The sequence below is a fragment of the Trachypithecus francoisi genome, unplaced genomic scaffold (genome assembly GCF_009764315.1).
Source record: "Trachypithecus francoisi isolate TF-2019V2 unplaced genomic scaffold, Tfra_2.0 Lachesis_group12, whole genome shotgun sequence".
Taxonomy (NCBI): domain Eukaryota; kingdom Metazoa; phylum Chordata; class Mammalia; order Primates; family Cercopithecidae; genus Trachypithecus; species Trachypithecus francoisi.
Window position 1 is genome coordinate 30,130,910 of NW_022681457.1, and position 25,458 is coordinate 30,156,367.

The following is a 25,458-nucleotide window of genomic DNA, read 5'->3' on the forward strand; positions in this document are numbered from 1 at the left end:
AAAATTAGTACATATTCATGATTATAAATTTGGAAAATATAGCAATATGTAGGGAAAACAAATCAACCATGATACCGCCACTGTTTTGTAAACATATGGTAATACAATTGATTCTCGTTATTTGTAGAAGTTATGTTCTATAAAGTCACTGCAAATACTGAATTAGTGAATACTGAACTTTTGTTCCTAGCAGATACGCAAGATTAGGCTACTGTAAGCCCAACATTTTTATCAACCAGTCAATACATTACCTTATTTTATGTTTATTTCTATTATAAAGACACATTATTTTATATATATTGCTGATCCATTAACATGAAACTCACAGCCAACAGCACTATAGCTCAGACCTGAAGTTTATCTAACATACATGTTTTATCTGTAAGTAAGGCACATTGGCCTTGTCCTCAGGGATGCTAGACAGTACCTTAGAACCAGACTACGTGGCCATTTCAGACAGTGAAATCGGCAACAAAAAGCAGAAAAATGTGGCACTAAACACACCTCAAAAAGGACACTTGTTTACAGTATAAAAGCCGAAACAAGATGGTAGAATTATCACCTTGTTTGACTTTGATGAGAAATGTGTATGTTGGGTGACTCAAATATTGCATGACTCTGGGTAAGTCTTTGAATAGCCATGAAAGTGCTGCAAGTACTGATTTGGGGGTTACAAATACATTTTAGCAAGTAGGTGCATTTGTAAATATAGAATTATGAATAATGAAGATTGACTATTTCCTTCTGAGGAGTCAAAAATCTGATTGATTTTATCAAAATCAAGAAACCATAGAAGAGGACTTTTCAGAAACATTTTCAAAGCTTTCTTATGTACAGACTATGGTGCCACAGGCTTGACACAAACCCATCCTTCCATTTATTTCATTTAACATCTTTTGAGTAACTTCTAAGTATATGTTAATGTAGGAGCTAAGGGAAAATGTCTTTACCTTGTGAAGGTTCACTGAAAAATCACATGACAAAAGCCAGCTTGGAGAAAAGGCACATAAATCTATTAGCATGCACACGGGGAGAGTCTCGGAGTGATGAAATTCAGAAGCTCATATACTATCTGGAGGATACAGGAAAAATAGGGGCTCAGAGCATGGCCCAAAGTAGATGATGGTGGTTAAATCAGGTTGTATTGGCAAGACATGTTATGGGAGAGAGAAGAGAAGAGGAGGCCTGGCTAGCAAAGGTAGTCTTGTTATATAAATGAAATCTCACAGGTAGTAACCCTCAAAGAGAATAGATGGTAAATATTTCTTTCAGACTTTTAAAGCGTTCTTACTCTCAGTTAATCTTTTCTAGATTTGGACAAGGGAAGGCCTGCGTGCATCAATGCAGATTCTCTACAGATGTAAATCTCCTCCACAAAAGACAGCTTAGTAGAGCTACTTCTGTTTACGAGATTTCTAAACAGCTATCTCAAAATATGTCAAGGAAATATATTTTGGAGTGAAATAGTTTGATTTACTTCACTAGGTACTGTGATAGGTATTGGAGTTAACAAGAATGAACAAGAAGGTTCCTGTTCTCCAGAAACTCATGGTTTGATGGAAGAAGCCAGGCATATAAACAAAATATTTTAGCAAAATGTGGTAAGTTCAGTAATGGACACAGATTACAGGGTCTTTTGGGAGCACACCCAGGAGGAGATCTACTTAGTAGGGTGGGTGGTGCCTCAGCTGAGTACTAAGAAATTAGTCTGATTTAGTCAGGTGAAGGGTGGTGGAGGTTGGAGACTATTCCTGTGGATACTATGCAATAACATAGTAGATGATAAAGTCTAATACATTTGATTCAGAAGTCTTTGGAAACTACAGGTAAGATGATTAATTACCGGCCGGGCGCAGTGGCTCAAGCCTGTAATCCCAGCACTTTGGGAGGCCGAGACGGGCGGATCACGAGGTCAGGAGATCGAACCATCCTGGCTAACACGGTGAAACCCCGTCTCTACTAAAAAAAAAAAGATGATTAATTACCAATTATTCTAGCCTATATCTTCCAGATAGCACAGATTTTATTGTATCTCTTCTCACCTAACCTGGAATTGTTGCATCATCATAGTATGAGGAATACATGTAACATGCCTTAAGTGTTTTGTTAGATAGGTAAAGAATCTTGTCTTCTTGTAGCATATACCAAGGTAACCGTACTTATGTTAGTTTCCACATAGATGGTAGGCTCACTTCAAGGCAGAGTGCTTTGTTAAAAAGTCTGCAAATAGAAACCATTATCTACTACATGACAAAGAGCTAGCAGTTGAATATGTCTAGCTCAACCTCTGCTTCCTAAGAGAATTATAGGTAGTTTATTCTAATCAATTTTGAGGAAAATTGTATACAGATTCCTTTAATAGTATATTTTATGATTTCAAAGGAAGTTTATACAAAATCTGATTGCTCTATTAAACTTTTTTTTCTATCTTGTTATACTTAGCAGCAAAGATTAGATGGGGAGAGATAATTATCTTTTGTTTTGTTTTGTTTTTGTTTTTTAAGGCAGTGTCTCACCCTGTTGCCCAGGCTGGAGTGCAGTGGTGCAATCATGGCTCACTGCAACCTCAACATCCCTGGGCTCAGTGATCCTCCCATTTCAGCCTCCCAAGTAGGTGGGACTTCAGGCCTACACCACTGGGCTAATGTTTGTATGTTTTGTAGAGATGGGGTTTCACCATGTTGCACAGGCTGGTCTTGAACTCCCGGGTTCAAGCAATCTGCTTGTCTTGGCCTCCCAAAGTGCTGGTACTACAGGCATTAGCCAACATGCCTGGCCTTATCGTCCATTTTTAATGTAAGAGTAGTCTCATATATTTTTCTTTTCTAGGTGTTTATTTTTGTGTGTTTTTATTTTCAAAAAGTAATATTGTACATGACTGAAGTTAAAATAATACTAAGGATATACACATTAAGAAATAAGACCCTTTTATAGCTCCAAAATTCAACAACCACTATTTATCAATTTCTTATAACTATCTAACAGTTATATTCTATGCAGATATTAACATATACATCTATAGGTAAATTTTAAAGGATGTCAGAATGAAAACAGGTGGATGAGTTTTCTAGGAAGACAGTTCCTTCATACTCTGTTTTCTCTAAAAGGGTAATGATATGTTCACAACTTTAAAATTTTCTGGACACAAAAGCAATAAATGGTCTAGAGATATTTCTGTTTTAATTTCAAGGAAAAGGGCACTATTATCAATTGAAGGCATACTGTATGCACATTCTGTACTAGGCACTTTATCCATGTCATTTAATTTCAACTCTCAAACATGTAGTGAAGAAAATATTATCCCCATATTATAAATAAAAAGCCAGCATCTCAGAACGTTTAAGTAACATTTTAAAGGTTTCACACAGCTGGTAGGTAATAGGGCCCCAAGAACGCAGTTCTGTGTGATCTCAAAAATCCATGCTCATTCCATATATATTCCAGATGCTGTACATTATGTTTGATATTTTGATTATAAATATAGACAGTCGATATTAGCTTAGTGGTTAAAAAATTTCTATCAGAGATCTATACCTGTAAATTCACCCTTTTAAAATCTGTGAATAACATCACTGTGTATTTGATATTATAAAGCTATATTTAGTGGAGCCAAATCCCTTTTAAGAAGAGATTTTCACAAACTAAAAAGAGTTGCATCAGAGGAGGCCTGCAGATGGCACTGCTGCCTGAGAGTCACTTAAAAAAAAAATGCATAAAAAATTACTTTAGAAATTATCCAATGCTGATTCCAAAAGTTAAATTTCAACCAATATTTGAGTAATTTATAGTTTGTGTAATTCCTTCCATTTTATGGTTGATGTTGAAATTTAATTTTCAATTTAATGAACAAGTAGAGTAATGCTTAGTAGCATTTCTATCCAGTAAAAGGTAGAATATAAGCCTTTGTGGATGGGACACATGAAGATCCATTAAATTGGAGAAAAGAAAGAGATTCAGATTCTTTGCTTGGGCATAAGGTGCTGCCTGACAAATCAGATTACTGAGGAATCAGAAGACAGATGGAGACTGCTAAGATCTACAAATGAATGCAGGAATTTCCAAGTTATAAATTAGAAAGCTAATGAAAACACATGAATACAAAAGTCTGAGACATCAATTGTAATAAAAAAAATGGCAGGTCTTTTATCAGTGTATTTTTAGTGTTATCGTGAATTTTTTTTTTTTTTTTGAGATGGAGTTTCACTCGTTGCCCAGGCTGGAGTGTAATGGTGCAATGTTGGCTCACGGCAACTTCCGCCTCCTGGGTTCAAGTGATTCTCCTGCCTCAGCCTCCCGAGTAGCTGGGATTACAGGCATGGGTCACCACACCCGGCTAATTTTGAATTTTTGGTAGAGACAGGGTTTCTCCGTGTTGGTCAGGCTGGTCTTGAACTCCCTACCTCAGGTGATCTGCCCACCTTGGCCTCCCAAAGTGCTGGGATTACAGATGAGAGCCACCGTGCCCGGCCTCATCAATTTTTAAGAAAAATTATTGCAAATCCTTAACCCTAGCTAATCATGTAAGCTTTAGAAGACAAAAAGATACTTTTTCTTGAGTAGTTAAGATATATAAAGTTCTGGAAATAGAATACTCCAAGATTTTCATAGGGTCATATCTGGATGATAAGATTATAGGTGATTTAAACTTTCATTTTCAAATCATCTATAATATATATTTTTAAAATAAGAAATAATCAATAAATATTAAATTTTAAGATAACCAAAACCATTGTTCTCATTCCTTCTGTCTCTGTCTTTTATATATTAACACAAACCATTTTTTTTTTTTTCTTTAGTTTTAAGGCTACGGATCCCTTGTTGTGAATGTGGGGTAATCTGCACAGATCCTTTCAGAGCTGAGTCATTTATTCCTCCAGCTGTCAGGAATATTGGCTACATTCCTCTTTAGGAACTGTGCTTGGCTAAAGGGAACTACGTTACAAAGCTTACATCTCTTCCCCAGGATCAGTCCATATCCATTGACTGGTTTATATGAAGATAAAAGACCCAGCTCATTTATTAATTTGGGACAATTCTGAAAAGTCATCACAGCTCCCGGACCCTGCCATGGGATCAGCTGAGGCCTTTATTGCAATTGCATTGTGGTTAAATTTTTTCTTTTGCCCCATCCCACTTCCATCACTTTCTTACAAATGTCATTCCCAAGTAAACCTCATAAACACAAACATTTGTCTCAATATTGTGGGGAACATGACCTAAGACAAAACTAGGAGTAGTCCTAAGAAGCTGACATCAACTCGCAGCCAAGTTAGCAAATCTACAATAACATATCACTCAGTTGTTTTCTGGATTGCATAGTTTTTGACAAGAAATCTACCTTCATTCTTACTTTTTGTCCCTCTGTGTATGTTTTGTCTCTGGCTACTTTTAAGATTTTTTTTTTTTTTTTTTTTTTATCACTGGTTTTCAGCAACTTGATTATATGTTGCTTGGTGTGGTTTTATGGTTTTTTTTTTTTTTTGAGACGGAGTCTTGTTCTGTCTCCCAGGCTGGAGTGCAGTGGCCGGATCTCAGCTCACTGCAAGCTCCGCCTCCCGGGTTCACGCCATTCTCCTGCCTCAGCCTCCTGAGTAGCTGGGACTATAGGCGCCCGCCACCTCGCCCGGCTAGTTTTTTTGTATTTTTTAGTAGAGGCGGGGGTTTCACCGTGTTAGTCAGGATGGTCTCGATCTCCTGACCTCGTGATTCGCCCGTCTCGGTCTCCCAAAGTGCTGGGATTACAGGCTTGAGCCACCGCGCCCGGCCTTTTTTTTTTTTTTGAGGTTACTTTAGCTTCTGTGAGTTTGTTTTTCATCACATCTAGAAAAAATTTAGTCATTATTTTTGGCCAATAATTTTGTGTTCTCCCTCTTTCTTCTCTCCTTCTCAGCCTCCAATTGCACACATTAATGTTTCGTATTTTTACACAGCTCACTGAGGCTCGTTTCATTTTTTTTCAGTTTTGTTTTCTCTGTATATATTATTTTAGTTTCTATTGCTATTTTTGAATTCACCAACGTCTCTTCTGCTGTATCTAATTTTCTCTTAATCTCATTCCATGTATTTTTTTCAATTTGGATATTGCATTTTTCATTTCTTGAATTTTTTATTCGGATCTTTTTTATGTCTTCCATTTCTATTACTTTATTTCTGATTTCCTTTTTATCCTATATTTATAATAACTCCTCGGAAGTTTGCCTGTTAATTCCACTACTTCTACCATTTCTGGGTATGTTATGATTGATTCATTTTTCTCCTGACTCTCATATTTTTTATTTCTTTGCATGTCTGGTAATTTTTGATTGGATGATCAACATTGTGATTTTTACATTGCTGAATGCTGGATTTTTCTCTGTTTCTTGAGTGGGAAACCTTGTTTTGGCACACAGTGCTACTTGAAGACCAATTTGAACATTTTAAGGCTTGCTTTTAAATATTAGAGTAAATCCATAGCAAATTACTTTTATTCTAAAACTAATTTGGCCCTGCTACTAAAGCACAACCATGTTGAGGATGTCACCCAATGTCCCCTGTATTACAAGTTTTCTCCATTTTGGCTGATGGGAATGTGAACTATTCTTAGCCCTGTGAGACCCAGGAACTGTTTACTGCTTTCCAATCATTCTTTCCTTGGCTTTGTTACATTACCACTCAACTCATTTCCTTTACCCCATGCTAATTAATACTCAACAAAAACCTCTAGGGAGGACTACTCTGCAGATCTCTGGAGCTTTTTCTCTGCAGCTCCCTGAGTCATTCTGAACTCAGTCATCTTTGGTTTCTCAATTGCAGTGAGATCACTGGGCTTTAGTTTGGTTCCTCTGCTGGCAACTGCCTTCAGGCAATAATTTGGGGAAATCACAAGGCTCATCACCTGTTTTTCCTCTCTTGGGGATCATAGCCCTGCATTACCTGTAGTCCAATGTTTGAAAAGCGTTGTTTCATATATTTTATCTCATTTCCTAGTTGCTTATGGTAGAAAGGACAATTTGGAAGTCCACTAATATACACCAAGCTAGGCTGTGGTAGAAAAATTGTGAGTTTTTATAATGAGCAAAAGTCAACAATACTTACACTTGTCTTATAAATTCTGTTTCCTCAGTACACATTCTGAGAGGTTTTCAGATGACATAAAAACAAGTAACATATATATTTCTCCCAGTTCTGAGAAAACAAAAAAAATCCTTTATAAAACTTAATTCAGAGTAAATACGTAAGTCTGAGTTGCTGTACTTACTGTATTTAGAACTGTGAAATTTATTTTGGTGAAACGATTTTTCTTTCAATTTAATATTAAAACTAGCTATCCTTCATTTCTTTCCCAGAAATACTTCAACAATAACACCACACACACACACACACACACACACATGCATGCACACACACACATTTTCTCTCTCCACTTTCAAAATAAAAGGGTGGCATATCTCTTGGTGGTACAGATTACCAGGATATAAAATTCCATAACCATTTCTAATTTCACCAAAAATGAGGTAAACAATATTACCACTGATAGGGTAGAAAATATATTGTGAAATACAAGAAAAGAAACTTGATAGCAAAAGAGTTTTAATCAGTAGAGATCTTAAAGTCAATACAAAGCAAGAGGAAAGGATATAAAAATTGAGCATGGGCTTGCTAAATTCAAGATTTAAATATATTGCCTTTCTTTCACTACAATCACAACTCAGTTAGGTAGATACTTTAATTCACATTTTATAGATGAGAAGATTCAGAGTTTAAGTTTCCCAAGGACAGAAAGATAAGTCAGTGGGAAATTCCATGTACATTCCATTACTAAATGCCACATAACTGTTTGGATAACGTGAGAAGAGTGGGTCATTATATGATACCAATTAGGGATGGTAGAGGCAGTAATTTCTGGGATAAGAACTATAATTTACAGAATAACCAGACATCATTTGATCTGGTGAAACCTGTGCATTCCCACAATTAGACTTCACACTTTCTCTCTTTAAATGTGCAACACCTTTCCCATCCCCTCTTTACTTGTAGCAGTTGATTTTCTTATATTCTGAGAAAGCAACCACCACCAAATCTACCAGTCAACTCATCTATATTTGAACTTAAAGATCTTTCTGTTAGAATGGAATCTATCCATGCTCCAGCTTAGGCAAAGCTCTTCTGAAGATATCCATTCCTTCCTTCCTCATCAAATTTTCCCTCTCGACTAGATTAAAAAATTTCAACAAGTAGGCATAATAAGAAGCTTTGTCTCATAATGAAAAGATAGTTATTAACTTATTAACTAAGACTCATCAATTGTTCGTAATTTTGTTTTGGTTCATGTCTGTCCAAAGCAACAGAAAGGACCACATTTTTGCTAAGATCTCTTCTAGTGCTATAATTCTAGGTGATTCTAGTAAAAGCTAATATTTGTAGAGTGCTTATTCCATGCGAGACACTGTGCTAACACTTTATATGCATTATCCTACTTAATCCTCACAATCCTAAAGAGAGGTACTATTATAATCTTCATTTTATAGATAACAAAACTGGGGCTTAGATAAGTTAAATAACTTGCCTGAGTTTACCAGCTAGTTAATAGCACAGTAGGATTCAAACCTGACTGGCAGAGTTTATGTTATTAAAGCATTGTACCATGTATTTTGTAATCTCTATTGCATATACATTAATGCAAATGAAAGTTTCCTGCCTTTATGATTTATATATTTGTTAATAATACAAAAGCAAAATTATATTGTTATAAAACCCCAAATAATTTTAATCTCAATTTGCAACGTAATCCACATTTTACATATCTGTAAACAATAAAAGTTTTAGTATACAAATGCCTTAGAAAGAATTCAATTTGGTCCAATAATTTTATAGCCAGGATAAAGTCATACTTATAATTATAATTTTCTGTCCAGGTTTTTAACAAAAATCACTAATGGTAAATGGAACACTATCATTTTATAGAGAAATAGTATGAAATTACATTGAGAAATAAGAATAGTCATTAAACATTAAGATTTTATTACAACCCAGGCATGATATATTTCTTTACACTTAAGGAATACATATGAAACAATCTTAGAGTAAAAAATAGAAGACAACTTGCTTTTTTGTACCAAGTCAATCAAACAGAAACCTGAATAATCTTGTTTTAAGATGAGAGTCATTTATACTTGGCAGGCATTTTCTTCCAATGAAAAAACAAAATCAATGTGCCATTATCTTGACCCTTATAAAAATGTTTATGAAAAGCATTTAGGCCATTGATTCTCACAGTTGGCTGAATATTGGAATCACCTAGATTAAAAAAATACTAATCCCTATACAACATCCCCAAATTCAGATTTAATTAGTATAAGTTAGGCCCTGGGCATATAGACTGTTTTAAAACTCCTCGGGTGAGTCTAATGTGCTGTACCAGTTTGAAAACCACTAGCTTAAAGACCTGTTCCATCATCATAGAAGTCAGTCTTTAGCTGAATGATTCTATACACCCTGATTTCAGTGGGTAGTGTTGTTATTTTAAGCATCTGATAGGTGTATCTCCCTTGATTAAAAAATAAATACCTTATGGAAGAGATTATATGTTTTATTTATCATTGTCTCCGCATATCTGGAACAATGAAAGGCACATAGCAGTTGCTAAATAAATATCTTTTGAATGAATATATGATTGCCTTATACATCTTTTATATCCCCATATTCTAGTAGATTATGAAAATGAGAATTCAAAATATATATATATTGAACAAATGAATGACTGAAGCAGTTGGGGATATTTAAGGCAAAGTCAAATCTGATAAAATATACACATATTATAAAAACACATACATATATATAAATAGATCAAAAGTAGAAAAAGAATATATAAGAGAGTGCAACATTTGGCAGCTGAGAATTATTTCATTGAGTTTTCAAATATTCTTCACATTCTTATACTTAGAAACAAAGAAGTAACCCCAAACAACTAAATCATTAGCTAATATTTCAGAACTTGCATGTATGCAGATAAATTTTCTTTTAAAAACAGAATTATAGTTTAATCCCTAACACAGCTCAGTTTTCAAAATTCAAGTAAATAAAATTTTAGCACACATCATGATAGCCTTATTGGATAGCTGTGTTAAAAACAAAAAGCATTTGGTATCACCTATTGTTATGTGCTCTCAATTGAGACCTAGTTAGTTTACTAGGAGTCTCACATTGATAAATAACTATTTTGGCACTTCCTTACATACTGTGTTTATTTAGAAATACCTTATTAATGACAGACTTCCTTTTGAGTAGCTACATTCTCAGATATGGCTTCATTTATCAAAGTTCCACAAGTATTACATAATTTTTAATTCAGTTAGTATCTTAGACTACGGAACTTTGGTTTTCTTAAAATCAGCATTGGTTGCTTGATTGCAGGTTTGTCACCAAAAAGTGCTGCTTCACTCTCCGTGGTTGGAAATCTTTTCTGATATATCAAGGGATATTCCTTCTGAAACTTAAAAATGAGGTGAGAAATTAGAAGGTATTTAACATTATTTCCCCAGCTGAAGCAGTGCTCAACATTTTATAAGAATTCAGTGTCTTTCTCAAAGAAGTATTATAGAGATTAGTATCCTTTCATTTTATCCTTGCCTTTCCCTCTGTCTTCTCATGTGAATACTATAAGATCTGTTAGATCTCATTAACATTCACATTCTAGGATTCTTTCTCTTCTGATGTTAATTCTCCCCCTAAATTCCAGATCTTCTTTCCCACTGGTGAAACCTATGCAGGGCATAGGCATCTAGTATTCATACTTCTTTGAGTGTCTCAGACTTAGAATTGGATGTGCCAAAATCATGTGGCTACTGGGCTTTCAGAGCTAAAAATTCTAAAACATAGCGGTAAATCACTCAAAGATACATATCCATACCTTATAATTGTTTTCCCAGGCTAATCCAAGCTATAATTATACAAAATACTAGTGAAAAAGGAGAGTATATATTATTATTGTTGGTATTATTTCAAAATTCAGGATAAAGAGCAAAATCAGGTAGGTACTCACATGTTTTAGGTTAATGCACATATATAAGACATCATAATATATAGTCCATATACCTCAAACTTAAAATCTAAAATATTAAAATAAGAAAGTAGATTCTAAATGTTATTAACAACCAGGAACAGCAGATTAGAAAATATTTACATATTTGAGAACTTGCTCATTCTCTTACCTGTTTTAGTTTTTTTCTTTTCTCTTTTAGAGGTAAACTCCTGTTTTTAATAATATTTTCTAAAAGTTCTGCAATTGCAGCTTGAGAGGTAGAAACTTTTTGCTCATCAAACTCCTGAGCACTAATCTGCTTACAGTATGAGTAAGTTGGCAAAGGAGCAAATAGTCCATCTCCAGGATTTTCAATCTATAGTGAACAAAATGATATAACTCTGTTAATTCATGTTCTTATATGATAAGGTATTCTTTTGATGGGATCTAGCACCTATTAAGTTACCACCAATCAAACATTCAGCACATTATAAAAACCATGCATTATGCAGTAGAGGTGTGTAAGTCAGCAGGTTCTAAATCCAGCTCCATAATCTACTTCGTCTGTAGCATTCAACAATGTATTTAACTTTTCTTGGTCTGTTTCATCATCATTAAAATGGAAATTACATAAGAAAATGTATATAAAGGGCTCAGCACACAATAAGCATTAAATAAAGACAGGTGTTATAATTATTACCATTAACTATGGATTTTATTCTTTTAACTATAAAATAACAATCTAAGTATTATTCTAATTCATCTTAAGACTTTAATGTTCCGACAGTACAGATAGTAGATGATCGGCATATTTACTGAAATGAAATATTTTTAGTTTTCATGTATTTTTTTTTTTTTTTTTTTGAGGCCTAGGGACATAGGCAGCGCTTCTAGCGTCTTCTGATAAGAGAAAGAAATTCTAGGAGATAGTTATAATTATAAGCCAGGGCAATATTAGAATGGTATGTGTGGGAAAAACATAAACATGTGTTGGGCAGCCAAAGACAGAATACAGTAGATGTCTGTCATTTTGGCTGCTCAATATTCCTTCTTTCCTTCTTTTAATAGTTCCTTTCCATTTTAACCCCTCTACCTTCACCTTTTGTGAAGAATAAATTCTCCTTTAATCTGTGTAGAACCAATCAGAGTAAGGCCCTGTCTCCATCCTACTCACTCTTAACAACCTAAACGATGCATATTTAACCTCAACTAGGCTAAGAGTCTATCTTCAGAGCTTTTAAAATTGGAGATGGAGGAATGACTCTTTTTCCTTCGAACTGCAAATGTAAGGCTCTAACTCATGAACTTCAACTAGCCACATTCCTCATCATGTGAAGGAGCCACTGTCAAACACAGGATCAACACAGAAATAAGAGATGGAGGGATGGAAAGAATCATACAGCTATTTGAGTCCCAGATTCTGTCTACATTCCTGACTTTTAGAGGTTGTTTACGGGAGCTGAAAAAGTCTCCCTTTTTGATTAAGCTACTGAGATGAGTTTGCCACTTGCAACTGACTACTGCAGAGAATTTTAAGACTCACAATACTTACATGTCCCTTTTTTAAGTAGTCAAGATGTTTTTCCACTGCAGTCTGTAAGTAAGAGGGTACTTGAAGAATTTCCTGATGATGATCCATTAAGAAAGAAACTAATCTTCCAGCAAGAAGCTCATCAAGATCCACTTCTTCAGCACAGCATAACACACATCGAGAAAAGGTATGTATCATCTAGAGAAATATTAAAAGATGTGCATTTCAAAAGCTAAGGTTGCATACAAACTAGAATATCAGTAATTTCCAGGTAGCATTATGTGAAGTATTGGGATAAAGTGATAAGCAGCCCTCAGTTTAAAAATGAGGACAATGATTTATACAGTTAGAAATGTAAGAATTTGATTATACTTAAATCCTTTTTAAAGTTTTTCCATGGCTGAGCATGGTGGCTCATGCCTGTAATCTAAGCACTTTGGGAGGCTGAAGTGAGAGGCTCACTTGAGATAAGGAGTTTGAAGCCAGCCTAGGCAACATAGTGAAACCCTGTATCTACAAAGAAATAAAAAACCAGCCAGGCATGATGGTACATGCCTGTTTCTTGAGCCCAGGAATTCCAGGCTGCAGTGAGCTGTGATCACACCACTGTACTCCAGCCTGGGTAACAGAGCAGGATCCTGTGTAACCAGAAAAAAAAAAAAAAAAAAAGGTGTATCCATAATGTAATTCCCAAGAATTATAAAAGGCTTTGGTTTTTCTACAATTTTGTCACAATTTTATCAGTAAACACCATAGGTTCTATTAATACCACATATATATGTTGCTTAAGCTTAAAGATGGTCAGAGAACAATAACTAATTACATTAAATGAACCCCACAAAAAACAGAAAACAGGAGAATGTATAACATATAGAACACTTATATTCATAAGTGGTTGCAAAGTTGATGCCACTTAGCTTTTGAAATGCTGGGAAATAGTTTTAAAAAAGGCTTATTCTGTCAGTCTTTAGACAGCAATTTAAAACACACATTTTTCAATTCCATCTTATGGGATCTTCAAATCCTGGGATAAAATTAATTACTATCACTTATTACTCTCACTTATATCTATGCAACCCTCTGACTGTAACACACATACACACCTCATTCTAAAATACTTAGAAATCAGAATTCTGTTTTAAGTATTTCATACACAGTAGAAGATTAGCATATTTACAGAATTGATAGATTTTTAGTTTTATTCCTACTACACATCAGTCAGGGTTTTCTGTCTCCTTCCATGGCTCAGACCTCAGCCTTTTGCTCTTTCTCCACATTCTCAGCCTTGTAGAGCTCATCTACTCTCATAGCTTCAAGTACTATCCCTATGTAAAAGACCAAAACAATTTGCCTTCTCCCCTGATCTTTCTTCACCTGGCTCATAATTCCAACATTCTGCTGGATAAATTTCACTTAGAGGTCCTATGACTTCAAATCCTAAAAGTGCAAAATCAAAATTATCGCCTTCCCAGTCATGTATCTGAAAACGTCTTCCTCTATAAACTTCCTATGCTTTTTAATAGTGCTATAATTTCTCAAGAATAATTCCTCTTCTTTATATTAGGTCTGTCATTGTTAAAGAACTATCTTTAATAACAAGTGGAAGAAAGCATAACTCTAGATTCCTTGCTATAAAAGCCTCTTGTCAATTGAAGTTGCATTTTGAGGAAGTGGTGACTTAAAAAAAAAAGAGAGAGAGAGATTAAAGATACTATTTCAAGAGTTCATTTGCAATCAATTATCTGCATATGAATGCCCTTGTCCTCATTCTCACAAGGAGCCTAAGGCTGTTTGGCAATAGTGCTTCCTAACTTCTTGTCCACAATGACCTACTTTCCTATCACTATATTCTCTGAAACACTGACTTACTGTATTAAGATCCATTAGTTCTCTACTTCCACAGTTACAGTCTCTTTAAGCTTTCAACAGTACCTACATTTCCTCTTCCTTATCCACCAAACAAAACTGGCACAAGGCAACATAACGTGTTCTGACTGGTCAATCACTATGAAGTGATTCAGGATGAATGAGCAGGCAAAGTCCTCAGTCAAGATTAACACCAGCATGTGAAAGTATAACGATTGTGCACAAAAGATTAATACACTAAAATTCTGCTGTTAGGAAAGGGTAAAGAGCCTTTCCAACCTAAGAATCTAGCACTTTAAGACTAAGACATCACTTGAGTAGTACTTTTACATAGTTTGGTTTTCTTATTTTGGTTTATGAATCAGATTTATTCTTTCCATAAGAAATCAACTTACCAGTGATCTCGTACCCATTGTATCATGAAGTTTGGGCATATCAACATTTTGACTCATTCGGGAAATCATACGCATTAAAAGTTGCAGCTTTCTACGATTTGGTGGGGGAAGTAACAAACAACATAACTGTAGAGCATCGATGGCAACCCTCTCTAAATGAGGTTGCAGCAAACCTAGAATACAAAAATACCCCCCCCAAAAATCATCGATGACACTAGTTTCTTTCATATTACCAGTATATACACCTATAGAAAGAAGGTAAAATAATATCTTAGTATTTCATTTCTTTTAACTATTTCTAGATATTACATTCCTCTAAAGCATGGTAAGATTCTCATTTTCTTTACAACTTATTTCTAAGTATAAAAATTCTTCACTTATTACAAATAAAGTGACTTGGAATAAATGAAATTGCAAACAAGAAAATAAGTGCTTTAGGTAAATAGAATAAATCTTGGTTATGTCATAGACAAAAGTCTTTTATAATAATTCCTCTTGGAGGAAAAAAAATTAAGCAACTTCAAGGAATAAAAGCGAGGTAAGCAAAACACAGAGTTAGTAAACACTAAAAGTTAATATTGCATGCATTGAGAGCAACAGCCTTACTTTGTGTGCCAGTCAACATAGAAGAAGCTGGAAGTAAAGAATTTTCTGAAAGTTCTATTGTACTTTTGCAGAGTCTTTTATTGATTGTGGCACTAGACTCTCCGAGTTCACCTTCCATAGCTGTTTGCACACTTGTGCTGCCTTGTCCAACATTTGGTTTCATGATAATTTCAGCCACTGGTGTATTGATATAACTATTCCTTCTTGTACTACTTGTTAAAAGCAAACTCTGAGACCTACAAAGCTCTTTTGACTTGCATTTCCCATTACACAACTCCTCTTGGTCTTGAACAGTCAAAGTAGAGGTTCTCTTAAAACCAGCACTGAATGGCTTTTGAGTATTTTCCTCTGAATGAAGATTCAACAGGAATTCCTGTTTAGGTTTAGACTCTAAAAATAGTTTATTATTTTGTCCTTTTATGTTCAGAAAAGATTGATGAAAGACACTGGATGCCTCTTTACTTGAATTCCCTGACACATCTACAATTCCTTCCAAAGAACAGCACCTTGGTTTGTTGTTAGAGGCTAGATCATGCATACTGCTTAACCCTATTAAATTATGACAACTTCCTCCCATTATGTCATTAGCACTCACTCTTCTGTTTCTTAAAGTAACTAGCTGCGTTTTCTTAGCACATCTTTCTTGAAATCCTGGATTGCTTATCTGTAGTCTCTCAGTAGAATCTGATTCTTCTTTGTTTTTTTCTCTATGAAGCAGACTGAGAAGAAGGCACTCAGTTGATTTGAAGGAATTCAAATTGTTTAAGTGAAGGAATTTTGAAGACTGTGGATCATCTTGGATTTTATGTATCCCACTGGATCTATCTGAAACTGTGACGTAGCCACAAACAACTACCAGGAAATGAAACAAAAATTAAGATGCAACTGTATGACAGTGGACAAAAATAAAACAAAAACAATAGTAAAGTTAAAAAATAAAGCATTACTACAGTGTATGTTGTTAGTATAGTATACATAGTAGTTGCTTAATTCAGAAGCCACTTAAATAGGACACATGCAACATTCGGTTACAAACGTGCAAGACAGATGAGTGGTTTTCCCACTTGTAATATAACTTTAAAAAATTATTTCAACAGCCTAATTAAATGGATTGAGCCAGAATACGTTTAAAAATATCTGTTCTCAGTCTGCAAGTACTAGAAACCTCATAAATATAAGACAATTGTGGTGTTATAAAATACATATATTTGACCTTTGTCCTTAGTACCTGGTATGGAGCTACTAAAATCCTTGGAATTTCCTGAATGATAAAGGTCTTTGGTTATTCATAACAAGCCTATTTCAACATATCTGAGTTCATGCTAAGGTAACTGAGGGCTGGCCATGATTGGAATTTTCATCACCAACTACAACCTTGTGGGAGGAGAAATGGGCTAGAGATTGAGTTCAACTGACAACAGTGACTAACCATTGGGTCAGTCATGCCTTGGTAATTAAACTTCAATTAAAACTCTAAAATATGCAGCCTGAGGGAGTTTCTAGGTTGGTCAAACACATGGATGTGCTGGGATCACGACATGACTAGAAAGGGTAGAGAAACTCTGTGCTACCCTCACCCTCATACCTTGTCCTGTGTAACTCTTCCATTTGGCTATTCTTGAGATCTAGCTTTTATAATAAACTAATAGTTATAGGTAAAGTGCTTTTCTGAGTTCTGTGAATCACTGTAGTGAATTATTGAATCTGGTAGGGGGTTGAGGGAAGTCCCGAATTGGTAGTTGGCTGGGTGGAAGTATGAGTAACCTGGGGACCTTATTTCACTGAATTTTAAAATAATCTGTAGGCTGCCACCTTCATATTTACCTATGGTTTTAGATCTTCTAAATTATAAGAAATTTGAAACTTTAACAAAATGAACGAAAATCAGTAAAATCCATACATACCCAAAATGTTCACAAATAATTCGTAATATTCAAAAGTAAGTAGAGGTTCAGGGAGATCTAGAAAATAATCTGCGATTGTTCTGAATACATCTCGTTCAAATCCAACATAAGTTGGATTATTCATATCATTGCTTCTTGGCCCTAAGAAGTAGAAGGCAAAAGAAAAAGGTAAAGTATATTTTAATTTAAATACAATTTTTAAATACAAAAAGTATAACATCTGTGTTTCATGAAGGAGTTATGTTTAACATCAAATTCTGCCACAGTTCAAAAATTTAAAGGGCATATCTCATTCTTCCTCATTATCTTTCCACTAGAAGCAGTCAGTTGCTAGTATTTTGTTTTATTTTAACATTTGTATACCTGAAAAATCATACATAAAGCAAAATTTTAATATCATTTTTAAAACATTAGGGAAGCTTAGTTTACTAAGATTTTACTGTAATTCATTTTGTAAAGGAAAGAATATTTGGATAATACAAATAATTCCTTCAAATTGTCTTTTTGTAAATTTACATTTTCATGAATACATTTTGTCTGACATGAAACATAGCCTTAATGAATTTAAATAATATCTTTACATTGTTGTTTCTTAAGCTTGACACAAATATTGAAATAATCATACTTACTCATTTGTATTTTCCTCAAAAATAAGATCTGATCTCATTTTATAGAGAAGAAAACTGAGGCTAAGAGTACCTTGCCCAAGATGAAAAAGACTTTGGTAGCAAAGTTTGAATTAGAAGTTAGAGCAGTGTAAAATAAGAGCAAGGCCCAGGACTTTTAGCTCCAACAACACTTAAAGTGTGGCTCATGGATTATATCACAGAATCATCCAATGTGCCTATTAAAAATACAAACTCCTCTATGGAGACCAGAATCCATGAAGGTGGGGCCAGAAATTTACTGACCTAGAAATGTTTGCTTCTGGTTCACTAACTGAGTGGTTTCCAAACACTAACCTGAGAACCTTCACTGTAATCATCTTCTGGGGGCTTTTTTTTTTTTTTAAAGATTCCTGACCTACTAAATCAACCACTTCAGAATCTCTGGAGAGTCTCTTTAGTGACTGTGGTGTGCATCCAGGTTTTAGAGCCATTATACTATCTTCCAAGTTAAAATGTTTCTCTTCCCAAGTCCAAATACTATTTCTTACTTCCCTGTTTCCAAACTTTTGTATGGACATACAAATGTGAGAACACACTAAAAAGAATTAAAGAAAACAATTCCCACTCTTAACAATAGAGCAAAATAGATATTTTTTTTAAGGACATAAGAAATAGTATGTGGAATAAAAGATTTGATAATCATTAGAAAGTTCTCTAAGACAGAAAATACATGTTTACAGGAATTAAAAATATTAAAAATATAGAATTTGTAGAGAATCTAGGTTTGAGCTCTAGCTCCTTTGCACTAAAAGAAGATACTCTAAGCTTTGGTTTTCTCTGTTGGAAAAATTGGGATGGTATACTGATTACTAATTCCTACATCTCACAGAATTACTCTAGGGGATCCAATAACAAGTAAAGTAAGTCTTAACTGTGCCTCTGGCTAAATACATTGTTGCTAATTTGGAATCCAGTAAGTTATATAATTGGCATCGTTTAGGTATTACATAGACTGGAAAGAGAAGGAAGACAGGCTCCCTAAAGACCGGATGTCAGAGAAATCCCTGTCAGTATGCCTATCTGAATTCCTAACTGTGAGCAAAGGAAAGAAAGAGAAGAATACTTAACTATACTTGGAAAGTAGAAAGACAAATTCAAGTCTTAAGTTCATAATAAAGATTTTTATCTTAATTTGACAAATAAACTGTTTCTGTAAATGTATTTACTTTATTGCTATTTATTCAATGTCATTTTATCATATTGACACCCAGCGGACAACAAAGGAATATAAAGTTACCCTGAACATTAATAAATCCCTATTAGCATTTTAGAAAACGCTAATTTTACATGAACTAGAAAATTATATTTGTAACTAAAACATAATTTAGTTTTTGATGATTTAGCTTACACCTTTGTACATTTAAAAAATTAACTTTGAAAGCAATTAGGATTTTGTACTCATACTAGGGTTTTATGTTACAAAAATCAATTATCACTGATCATGATGAAAAAGCTCGATCAACTAAATGCTAAAAAAATTTCTGGATTAGTGACTGATAAGGTTTGGATCTGTCCTCACCCAAATCTCATGCCAAATTGGTAATCCCCAGTATTGCAGGTGGGGCCTGGTGGGAGGTGATTGAATCATGGGGGTATATTTCCCCTTTGGTGCTGTTCTTGTGATACTGAGTGAGTTATCACAAGATCTCGTTGCTTAAAAGTGTGTACCACCTCCGCACACAACCTTCCTCCTGTTCCAGCCACGTAAGACGTGCCTGCTTCTCCTCCGCCTTCTGCCATGACTGTAAGTTGTAAGTTTCCTAAGGCCTCCTCAGCCATGTTTCCTATAAAGCCTGTGGAACCATGAGCCAATTAAACCTCTATTCTTTATAAATGACCCTGTCTCAAGCATTTCTTTATAGTAGCACGAGAACAAACTAATACAATAACAGATAATCTTTTTTTCATAACATAAAGTCACATTAATATATCTAGTATTCTATGCTTCTACACTATAGAAATCCCATTGAGTTCAAGCCATTTGAACTCTGTGCCTTATTCATGCAATTAGTGTGGATTTCACTTAAAAAATCCTTTGAGATCCTCTAGGCTATGACTTTAGAATTTATGTGAACTAAACCATAAATAATATGCTTGAATTAAAAAATCACCTTCTTTCTAAACAGAAAAAGTTAAGGGCTCCATAATGTAATAAATTCCACTAGACTGATTTATATGTCAAGATAAATGATATACTTTAATTTTATCAGGACTTTAATAAATTATTTTAAAAATTTCCTTGGTTCGTGTTAAATACTATCAATATAAAACACACACACACACACACACACACACACACACACACATTTAACTTACAATTTGCTAGGCACTTCATGGCAGATAATACCCAGTGAGGGAGGTCATCTACACAAAAAGAAAAATATTACTAAGTAAACCATACAATTTTTATGACAGTATATTTCAAAATATCACCCTTATGTGCAATTAAATGTATCTATACACATACACATACATGTTACATTTGTATATGTGTGTATTACCAGGATTAAAAAGTATTATATGTGTAATAAGACACAGGATCAAGTCAATATTTTAAAATAGAAAAAGTCTGAAAAATTATAGCGATTCTGAGTTTGGTCCATATTACATATAACAATTAAATACTGCCAAATTGAGGATTTATTATTTTGAGGGAGTGCTTAGATATAAATTCGACATTCATTTTTATCTACTACCACTACCTTTTCTTCATCCCTGTTTCTATTCTGCCTATTGCTATGCTATTTGAATATTAATGATTTGGGTGAGACCTATGATTGAAATGAACTGTATCTCATTATTATGCTCCTTTTATAGTGAAGTTTGCTTAAAATCTTTCAAGTGCTGCTGAATAAAATATGTTCCATAGAAATCTAGCACTTTTTTTTACACAGGGTTACAAAGAATAGAAATCTTAAATGAGGGCATATACTGTTAACCATGTTATTTTTGGTTATGGAAGAAGGGACTGGTCTACAGCCACATGCATAAGTTACATAGCAAACTCATCAGTTTTAACATTTACCTTTTGCTCCTATAATTAAAAACTCAATGTTATTGCCCATAAAAAGAAAACCAAAGTAATATATGTCAGTTAATTCCACAGCCAGAAACTTAGCACAAAAACATTAGCTACAATTTTGAGAGATTTATTGATACCTTTCTCATAATCTAAGTTTTCTAATACATCTATCTAGCTTGAATCATTTCCCTGCTTTTTGTATCTACATCTGAAATCAATCAACTATATAAATATATAAAACAAAAAAGCCAGTCCCTTTAGAATCCTCATCTTTAAAGTCTGAGCTTATTTTGTTGTGTTATTACAGTTTTGTATATATGTTTGACTCCTGTTAATTTGTACATAACTACTCATGTAAGCCTCATGAGCGTATGGACCATTTCTATCTTATCATTAAACTTTAGCACAATGTCTGACATGTTGGAGGCCCTCGACAAAAATGTGCTTAATCAAAACTTTTCTTATACTTGTATACCTTTTGGATGCTTAACTTTGTCATTTTTTAAATACCATGCATAAATCTATCTTAGCAGATAAAATATTTCTTATAATAGCATGAATAATACTCACTTAAAAATTACTCCACTGTTATTACTAAAGCATTTATGATAGCCCCTCTGATGCTCCATGAAAGTATTCTACTTTCAACATTTGGGTCTCTCTTTACACCACTTGCAACCTTGTTGGCAAGTTTTTAAAAGTTCCAATTATTTTATTAATACCAACCTGATTTGTTTTGTAGTATAACTACTCCATGTTTACTTGTATTAGCCATGTTGTACATTATATATTGGGGAATTACTTGTTTTGGATTTATGACTTCTTCTAGGGATGGCACACCTAAAATGGTTTGCAGGCTAAATAGAAGAAAGAATATTAACTTTTTTTCTTTGTAAATAGGATAGATTATACATGTGAATGAATATGACTAGTAAACAAAGCCATCAGAATATTTTATTTTTCTTAACCAAATTTCTAAGACTTATATTTAGTATCCCCTTTCAAATGTATTTATCTCGATAATCTTAAAAGGATTCCAACATATATCCCAAACTACGGCCACAATGTTGATTCAAAGAAAAGCTGAATCATACCAAAGCACTCAATTTCTACTCTCTTAAGCTGTAACAAGAGTATTTATTTAAAAACACATATACAGGTTGCATTCTAACCTTTGATAATTAATCTGTTCTGATTCATTTGCATATTTTGAAGAAAATGTCAAAATAATAATCAGAACACTTCAGGAACTTCATTAAAGCTTAATTTTATCTTACTAGATCAGAATAACATATCTCCAAACTTCTTCAACATTTTCCTGGCTTAATTCTCTATTATCAGCTGCATTTTCTTGATCTTCTTTGATTATTTCATGCTTTATTTTCTCGGCATTTTCCTGAAAAAAGGATTATTTTGGTTTAATCTGGTATGCTCAAATTTTTAAATACTGAAAGCAACAATAATTCTATTACTATCAGTCCATTGTGGAGTTATAAAGTATCTCCCGAAGAAATAATGTGACACGGTAATGGGGTTTTTAATTTTGCAGTTGTCCCTAGCACCCTCAAATCAATTTAAACCAAAACACACTTAAATTATATAACTGTTGTTTTCAATTATGTCTCACTACCATTTTTATTATTCTTTCTATGGGTCACAAACAATTTTATACATACATTTTCAGAATGTAATGTAGGTTAGAAGGTTTCAGTTCTGGATTTAAATCCAGAGACTCCGTCTCAAAAAAAAAAGAATCATTTACTTTTAATGATTCTATTATTGAGTACACCATAATTATATTTAAACTAGTAATTAGTAAAAGGATGTGTTACCTGAGATAAATGTAATCCATGCTTTTTAGGAGTTCTACGAGATAAGTTTCGTAATTTAAAAATACTATCTTTATCTTTGGAAAAGTTCTCTATGTTGTTTTTTCGCAACTCTGGATGCCTTCGTGGTGGAGTTTTAAGTGGCGAAGCTGCAGGAAATCTGGTTTAAAAATAATAAGTAATTAAATAAGGTGAGATTAGAAACAAACTTTAGAGTCTATTTATTTTAAAATTCACATAAAGAGCCTGATTTATTAATACTACCAAGTAATAAAGATTCTAGACAAATAAATTTTCCCATTAAATCTTTAAAAAATAGGTTTCTTCTTTCTTTAGTATATTGTGTATATTTTAACTTTATTTCTGGATAATTCAGGGTTATTACTAGGGTCAATTCTGGTAGAGGGGTATTGCTTACAGAAAAAATGGCTCTAGAATGCTACATTTTCTAAATTTGTTTCATGAGTTATCTAGTTTGTATATTCCCCCTTTTGTTTGTGCTTGTCCTACATTCTGGAACTTAGTTTCTGTTGTTTCTTTTGATTGTAATATTTTGGCCTCCTTTTAATATAAAATATTTCAAAGATATAATAAAACAATACCCATGTATGTAACTGGCAACCAATGTAATTGTTGACATTTTGCGACTTCTCCTTTATTATTTTTTTTAACTTTTATTTTAAGTTTAGGGGTACATGTGCAGGTTTCTTACATAGGTAAACTTGTGTTGTGGAGGTTTGTTGTACAGATTATTTCATCACCCAAGTATTAAGTTGAGTACCCATTAGTCATTTTTCCTGATCCTATCCCTCCTCATACCTTCCATCGTCCAGTAGGCCCCAGTGTCTATTGTTCCCCTCTATGTGTCCATGTGTTCTCATCAGTTAGCTCCCACTTGTAAGTGAGAGCATGTGGTATTTAGTTTTCTGTTCCTTAGTTAGTTTGCCTCCATCTCCATCTATGTTCCTGCAAAGTACATCATCTCATTCTTTTTTATGGCTGCATAGTTTTCCATGGTGTATATGTATACTTTTTTTAATCCAGTATGCCACTGATGGACATTCAGGTTGATTCTTTGTCTTTGCTATTGTGAATAGTTCTGCACTGAACATACGTGTACATGTGTCTTCATGACAGAATGATTTATACTCCTTTGGGTATATACCTAGTAATGGGATTGCTAGGTTAAATGGTAGTTCTGGTTTTAGGATTTTAATAAACCACTATACTGTTGTCCACAATTCATATGGAACCAAAAAGAGCCCAAATAGCCAAGGCTATCCTAAGGAAAAAGAGCAAAGCTGGAAGCATCATGCTCCCAGACTTCAAATCATACTATAGGGCTGCAGTAAGCAAAACAAAATGGTACTGGTGTAAAAACCAACACATAGACTAATGAAACACAATAGAGAGCCCGGAAATAAGACCATGCACCTACAACCATCCGATCTTCAGCAAAGCTGACAAAAACAAGCAATGGGGGAAACGATTTCCTATTTAACAAATGGTGCTGGGATAACTGGTTAGTCACATGCAGAAGATTGAAATGGGACCCCTTCCTTACACCACATACAAAAATGAACTCAAGATGGATTAAAGACTTAAGTGTAAAACCCAAAACTATAAAAAACCTGGAAGAAAACCTAGGCAATCTCATTCTGGACACTGGAATGGGCAAAGATTTCATGATGAAGATGCCGAAAGCAACTGCAACAAAAGGAAAAACTGACAGATGGGATGTAATTAAATGAAAGAGCTACACAGAAAAAGAAACTATCAATGGAGTCAACAAACAACCTATGGAATGGGAGAAAATTTTTGCAAACTATGAATCTGACAAAGCTCTAGTATCCAGCATTTACAAGGAACTTAAATTTACAAACAACTCCATTGAAAAGGGGGCAAAGGACAAGAACTGACACTTTTCAAAAGAAGACATATATGCAGCCAATAAGCATATGAAAAAAGTTCAATATTACTGATTATTGGAGAAATGTAAATCAAAACCATAATGAGATACCATCTCACACCAGTCAGAATGGCTACTATTAAAAAATAAAAAAATAACAGGTGCTGGCAAGGTTGCAGACAAAATGGAATGTTTATACACTGTTGGTGGGAGTGTAAATAACTCCTTTTTGGGGGGCGGAGCAAGATGGCCAAATAGGAACAGCTCCAGTCTCCAACTCCCAGCGCGAGCGACAAAGAAGACCGGTGATTTCTGCATTTTCAACTGAGGTACTGGGGTCATCTCACTAGGAAGTGCCGGACAATTGGTGCTGGTCAGCTGCTGCAGCCCGACCAGCGAGAGCTGAAGCAGGGCGAGGCATCGCCTCACCTGGGAAGCACAAGGGGGAAGGGAATCCCTTTTCCTAGCCAGGGGAACTGAGACACACAAGACCTGGAAAATTGGGTAACTCCCACCCCAATACTGCACTTTAAGCAAATTGGCACACCAGGAGATTATACCCACACCTGGCCGGGAGGGTCCCACAGCCACGGAGCCTCCCTCATTGCTAGCAGAGCAGTCTGCGATCTAACTGCAAGGCAGCAGCGAGGCTGGGGGAGGGGTGCCCGCCATTGCTGAGGCTTAAGTAGGTAAACAAAGCCTCTAGGAAGCTCGAACTGGGTGGAGCTC

The 25,458-nt window shown here is 34.5% G+C and overlaps 1 protein-coding gene across 2 annotated transcripts in view; it reads right to left on the reverse strand.

Annotated features, from left to right (window-relative positions):
- Window positions 1-7,552: 7,552 nt before the first annotated feature.
- The window catches only part of DEPDC1 (DEP domain containing 1), a 29,958-nt gene continuing 12,052 nt past the window's right edge, over window positions 7,553-25,458 (reverse strand). Inside the window, exons 3-12 of one of the 2 annotated variants that reach the window (XM_033225260.1) lie at window positions 22,824-22,980; window positions 22,269-22,387; window positions 21,718-21,848; window positions 20,286-20,333; window positions 17,302-17,442; window positions 15,398-16,249; window positions 14,792-14,964; window positions 12,552-12,728; window positions 11,190-11,375; window positions 8,979-10,471 (exon numbers count right to left, since the gene is read on the reverse strand). In XM_033225260.1, the coding sequence (XP_033081151.1) occupies window positions 10,331-10,471; window positions 11,190-11,375; window positions 12,552-12,728; window positions 14,792-14,964; window positions 15,398-16,249; window positions 17,302-17,442; window positions 20,286-20,333; window positions 21,718-21,848; window positions 22,269-22,387; window positions 22,824-22,980 (2,125 nt within the window). In that variant the 3' untranslated portion in view covers window positions 8,979-10,330. Of the gene's footprint in view, window positions 10,472-11,189; window positions 11,376-12,551; window positions 12,729-14,791; window positions 14,965-15,397; window positions 16,250-17,301; window positions 17,443-20,285; window positions 20,334-21,717; window positions 21,849-22,268; window positions 22,388-22,823; window positions 22,981-25,458 lie in introns of both variants that reach the window. The other variant, XM_033225261.1, reaches the window with a different exon arrangement.